Source organism: Centroberyx affinis, unplaced genomic scaffold, assembly GCF_046629955.1.
Source record: "Centroberyx affinis isolate AG114_WGS23_722 - 3 ecotype Tasmania unplaced genomic scaffold, CSIRO-AGI_Caff_v1 ptg003554l_1, whole genome shotgun sequence".
Taxonomy (NCBI): domain Eukaryota; kingdom Metazoa; phylum Chordata; class Actinopteri; order Beryciformes; family Berycidae; genus Centroberyx; species Centroberyx affinis.
The window spans coordinates 314,495-320,000 of NW_027281489.1; the positions used below are offsets into that span (position 1 = coordinate 314,495).

The 5,506-nt window shown below is 45.2% G+C and overlaps 1 protein-coding gene across 2 annotated transcripts in view; it reads right to left on the reverse strand.

Annotated features, from left to right (window-relative positions):
* Window positions 1-930: 930 nt before the first annotated feature.
* LOC139661563 (serine/threonine-protein kinase pim-3-like) overlaps window positions 931-5,506 on the reverse strand; it is a 4,941-nt gene continuing 365 nt past the window's right edge. Inside the window, exons 1-6 of one of the 2 annotated variants that reach the window (XM_071540040.1) lie at window positions 5,417-5,506; window positions 5,013-5,116; window positions 4,798-4,848; window positions 4,294-4,657; window positions 3,218-3,394; window positions 931-2,732 (exon numbers count right to left, since the gene is read on the reverse strand). The exon at window positions 5,417-5,506 is cut by the window's right edge and continues 365 nt beyond it. In XM_071540040.1, the coding sequence (XP_071396141.1) occupies window positions 2,530-2,732; window positions 3,218-3,394; window positions 4,294-4,657; window positions 4,798-4,848; window positions 5,013-5,116; window positions 5,417-5,504 (987 nt within the window). In that variant the 5' untranslated portion in view covers window positions 5,505-5,506 and the 3' untranslated portion in view covers window positions 931-2,529. Of the gene's footprint in view, window positions 2,733-3,217; window positions 3,395-4,293; window positions 4,658-4,797; window positions 4,849-5,012; window positions 5,123-5,416 lie in introns of both variants that reach the window. The other variant, XM_071540039.1, reaches the window with a different exon arrangement.

Sequence of the window (5,506 nt, forward strand, 5' to 3'; positions counted from 1 at the left end):
CCCAGAAAAACAATATTCCCACTCACTCCTGCCTCCTGGAAACCCTTGATACACACATACATAAACACATGCACACACACACACCACGTCATCAGCCCCTGTTACTCATGGCCTTTCTGCGTCCAATAATGGAATGACTTATGTTATTGTTATTGTACGGTAGGTAGGCAAGCAGGAGGCATAAAATGGAAAAGCAATTAGTTATAGTTTAGGGCTGCATGTGTGTGTGTGTGTGTGTGTGTGTGTTTGATGATGCATAACGTCCCTACTCTCTCTCTCTCTCTCTCTCCCTCTCTCTCGCTCTGTCTCCGTCATACCAGCATCACTCCCTCTCCTCCCTCGGCCCTCGAGACACATCTGTCTCTTATTAGCCCTGCGGTTTCTGCAGGTTGTCATCCAGTTAATGGCTCCTGTGATGTTTCGCCTTGGCCAGGCTGACTGTCATGTCACGTGTAACAATATTGTGATTATTACTATAGGGAGTGCAAATGAGTAGGAGCCTTAACACATGCTATATTGGACATGTAAATTAGCCTTGCCCAGCCTCCCGAGAGAGCGCTGTCTACAAGATGAAGAATATCACATGCTGGGGGTTTTATGAGACATATACAAGGGTTAATTTCATTAGTGCTATATGTGCTATATATCCATTTATAGGTCAAAATCAATAGCTGAAGTTCATTATTCAATATGTCTAAAGTCTAGATAATCCAATCTGTAAATATGTTATCATTTTGTCAACCAAGAACTGAGGCTACCTACTTCGCTTTAAAAATTAACAATTTTATTCTTGGGCTATCATTTGGAAGAGAAGGTGTTGCTGTTTTCAAATGGCAAATATCCTTTTGGAGTGAAAATCTTTATATGTGTAACTATGAATGTGTGCGTCAGGTTCGAAATGATCAATGAGACACCACAGACTGATTTCTGTACAAAAAAAAGGGAGTTTAATTGAAACTTTTGTATCAAAAAATAGCAATATCCATCCTCCACAGCCACAAGTCACACAGCTAAACTGAAGGAACTCGAATATGAGGCTATGTGACAACTAAGAAAGCTCTACTCCAACCCGTTGTCTAGCTTTCCATAGAACTCAAATGGATTTGACAGTACAGATGTATCCAAAAAACAGATGGATTTTTCTGATATTTAACCATTCAACATTACCAACAAACTTTAAGAGTAGTTAAATAACATTCAAATGCTCTTTCAAATTTAAGTAAACCTTGTTTTATTCCGTTTTACATTGACAACTGCTTCAGTGCATCCTCCACATCTCAAAAAAATCAGGTCGAAATGTAAAAATAGAAGTTAACAGGAATGCAAACAAAAGGCCAAGTAAAGATATGCAAATTTGGGGGGGATTTTAAGCATAGACAATAAATAAATAAATAGCCACAGAGTGTGGAATGTCTACATGTTTACAAATAAATTAAATGCAAATGGGGAGGAAAAAAAATGTACACACACGGAAAAAAAAAAGAACACGCTGTACAATATTTGTATTCAAAAAGGAAAAAAAAAAAAATACATAACTGAGTCCATGAATATTGCATTGATTGTGCATTTCACACCCCAAACCCTGAGGGAGGCCAGGGGCGGGGGCCATGTAGTGTCAAGCAGTGAGATGGCGGGAGGCAAAAGAAAAGATAAGTCAAGAGGGCCACACACCCCGCAACAGGCATAGGGGGGCCAGAGAAGGAGAAAAGGGTGGGGGGAGGTGTGTGTGTGTATTGACGTTTTGTAGACATTCAGAAAAGACAGGATCCAGTTTCCAAACACCTGTTCAGGCTATAGAGTGAGCGAGCAGCGTTAAAGAGAGCGACACAGAGTTGAGTCGAGTGTGTTTCAAGTATTCCATTGTCAGAAGAGCCCCCACCTCCTTCTCCTCTCCTATCTAATGCTATCTTAGCCTCTTGGCCGGTTGGCTTACAGTGATGGAGGGGGAAAAAACGAACAGTGCCCCGCTTCCATCACGGCAAGGGTAACTGAGCCGCCCGGCCGCGGGCGATCCAAAAACAGAGTTGTTGACGAAAGCCCCCACAAAAGCAGCTTTCCAAAAAAAGGCACTCCAAATCAAAATTAAAACATTTAAATAAAAAGGTTTTCTCCAAGCTCTATGAGAGCAGCCATGTCTGAATAGGGGGGCCTTGCCAGCTGCATATACCAGCCTTGTAACAAAATGAGTAAAAAAAAAAAAAAATTGGGTAAAAATAAATAGTGCTGGTAAGACCGCCCAAACAGCAAAATGTTCCCTATTAGGAAACAAGTAATGGGGGGGGGGGGGGGAAGAACAGAAAAAAAAGAGGAGGGGGGAAATAAGATAAGGAAGAACAAACAGTAATAAATTATAAATTCCCTACAAAAGAGGAAAATTAAAGTACATTTTTCTTGCCGGTCCAGCTGAGTTAAGTGCCCGGCCACTGACGGGCCGCCGGGGCTACAGGCTGCTGGCCTTTAGTCCGTGTCACCCCCTCCGTCCCCACCCGCCTTTCCCCAGAAAGTCTGTTCAGTTTGCCGCCTCCGTCCTCAGAGGCTCTCCTTGCTGGAGCTTGTGCTTGACGAAGAATCTGTGTCGATGGTCCTGAGGCGGATGTCACCGGCGGCGGGCTCCTCTGGCGACTTGGGTGACTCGGCCGTGGCCCTCATCCAGGGATGGTCGCAGATCTGCTCCAGGGTGGGCCGGTCTGAGGGCCGCAGGGCCAGGCACCACTTGATCAGCTGCTGGCACTCTGGAGGAGAAGGGGGACAATGACAATGATGAGGATGAGAGGTCGACAGCTCGAAGGGGAAATGAGTAGTGTTGGTCTGTCTGTGGCTGGACTGCATATGACTCAGGATCAGCTGACCCAAAATAGTCTGTATGGATTTTCAAAATACTAGGGTGTAGGCTTCACATGCAGCCAGTGCAATAAGAACACGCATCCTTCATTGAGTAACATGTCTTGTGTAAGCAACAGAGCTGTTATGTGTAGGATGGGAAATTAACACCTGCCAAATTCTCTAAATTTTGGCTGCTGTTGGTAAACCTCTCTTCCGGCCATGTTGGCAGATAATCCACTATGATTATGAGGTCTTCTAGTGTGAAAATCGAATTGGTTGGTAAAATAGTGGAATTGGCAAGAGAATTTTGGGATGTACCAGTCACTGTGGCTAGGGGGCAATCAAGTTAAATTCCCTGCTCTGGTTGTGTGTGTGTCGTTTTTAGTTGACCTACCAGCAGAAATCCTCCTCCGGAAGTACAGCCTCCCTCTGAGGATCTCCTCGTCCTGCTCGAAGGGGATGTCTCCACACACCATGTCGTACAGCAGAACGCCTAGCGACCACACCGTCGCCGAGCGGCCGTGGTATCTATGGAAGCGGATCCACTCTGGTGGGCTGTACACTCTTGTACCTAGAGGAGGGATGGGGAAAAGGGGAGGATGAGGGGTGAGCTTGTGTCATAGTATGCTGCAGTGATGAGATCTAGTGAATCAGAAACACAGGACTTATGAGAGCATCTGTACTCGTGACTGCTGACTAAAATATGGGAACAGTCCACAGGAAAAAAAAAAGCTGAAAATGATTAGTACGTCTGTGTCTAAAATGCCTGAGTCATGGTAGAAATGCTTTCCTTCTTTCTTTAGCCACAAAACACAGAAAACTGGGTGACCTGCCTGCTTTTCCTCCCTCCCCCTCCCTTCTTTTCCGCCCCCTCCCTCCGGGAAGGAGGAACTTGGACACCAAACAAAAAAGCGCAATGTGAGCCCATCACGTGAACCGCCGACTCGGGTTTCACAACAAACAGATGTTACGTGGCACTGACCTAATACCCATAAACTGCGCCTGTGACTCAAGCTTTACTAACAAAATAACAACCGGAAAGATAAAAAAAAAAAATACACTCCATCTGACATAATATTCGAGTTAAAAACGGCACCAGCGAGATTAGTGAATTTAATCATATCTCGGAATTGGTAACATGTGCGTCATTGCGCAAAAAAAACACAGGAAACTTTCCATTAAGGAAGATCGATTAACATCCATAATAACGATAAGTCGTGAGACCCTAGGCAGGGAAAACCCTCGACCAAAAACAGACCACTGCGTCACAGCCTGGTGAACGCCTCCATCACTGAATATAGCACAGCGGACCATCAAGGGCAACGAAACACAACACAGCCCAAACGATTACGCATCTTTTATAGCAGATTAAAACAGCTTATAAATAAAGTGAGAAGATGAAATCCTATATCACAGCGGTCTATAATTGCAATTCATATAGAAGGGGGAGGGGTGGAGGCTGATGCTTACCATCGAAATCGGTGTAGACTGTGTCCTTGAGAATCGCCCCTGAGCCAAAGTCAATAAGCTTGAGCTCCCCGCTGCGTAGATCCACGAGTAGATTTTCGTCTTTGATGTCTCTGTGTACTACACCGCAGCTGTAGCAGTGTCTGACCGCCTCCAAAACCTGGCGGAAAAAGCCCCTCGCCGTGTCCTCGTCCAGGGCGCCCTTCTCGGTGATGAAGTCGAAAAGGTCCTTGACGAGCTCCGGCCTCTCCATAACGATCAGCCAGCCGTCCGCCCGCTCGTAATAGTCCAGCAATTTAATAACTCCGCGAAACGACGAGCTGACCTTCTTCAGCAGCAGGATCTCCAAAGGCACCATCGCTCCGTTCTGCAAAAGTGAAGCGGGGGATGAGTTAAGTTGGGAGAATGTACAGCCATCATCCGTAACTGTTACAAAACGCACATCAACACCCCCACCCAGCAGGCAGGGGAAACCAAAACAAACCACACGGAGCGGGGATTACTTACAATTGTGCCCCATTCGGTCACCCTCTCCTTTGCGACATGTTTCACCGCGACCTGAGATAAGAAAGGTAAACAAACGTAAATCATGAGCAACTAGTGCGCCAAATATTACGGTAAAGTCACATTGTATTATACGGCGTCAAAGTGCTAATTGTCCTGGCTTGATGGCGCCACATGCAAGATCAAAACACAGCCCCGATTCCCGTCCACATCCTTACCGGTGCGCCATCAGAAATCCGGCTGCCGGCGTACACTGTGCCAAAACCTCCGCTGCCCAGCACTGATCCCACTTGGTAAACCTTTTCGAAGGGCTCCTTTTCCACTTTAACTGCAAATGCAAATAAATTTAAAAAAAAGTAGAGTTAGGAGGCGCAGTCATTCCACAACAAACCAGCGCTCGAGGTCAAGCTTAGTAACGTTAGCTAACTAGCTCGTTAGCTTTACGAGCCGGTCAGCTGCTATGGTCTTAATTTAAAATTGATCAAACAACCGATGTCTGCATTTTTAGAATTACATGCTCACATTAACGGTTTAACTATTGACATTAGATATGAGTCACTTTTCGGTTGTTATGGTTACAAACGGGTATAATGTCAGTTAAACATACGTTACGATAACCTACCAGGCTGGAGCTGTATTTTCACCGGTAGATGGTCCATACTCGAAGGATTGCAAATATGTGAAAATGAACCAAACTTTGACAGCAACATAT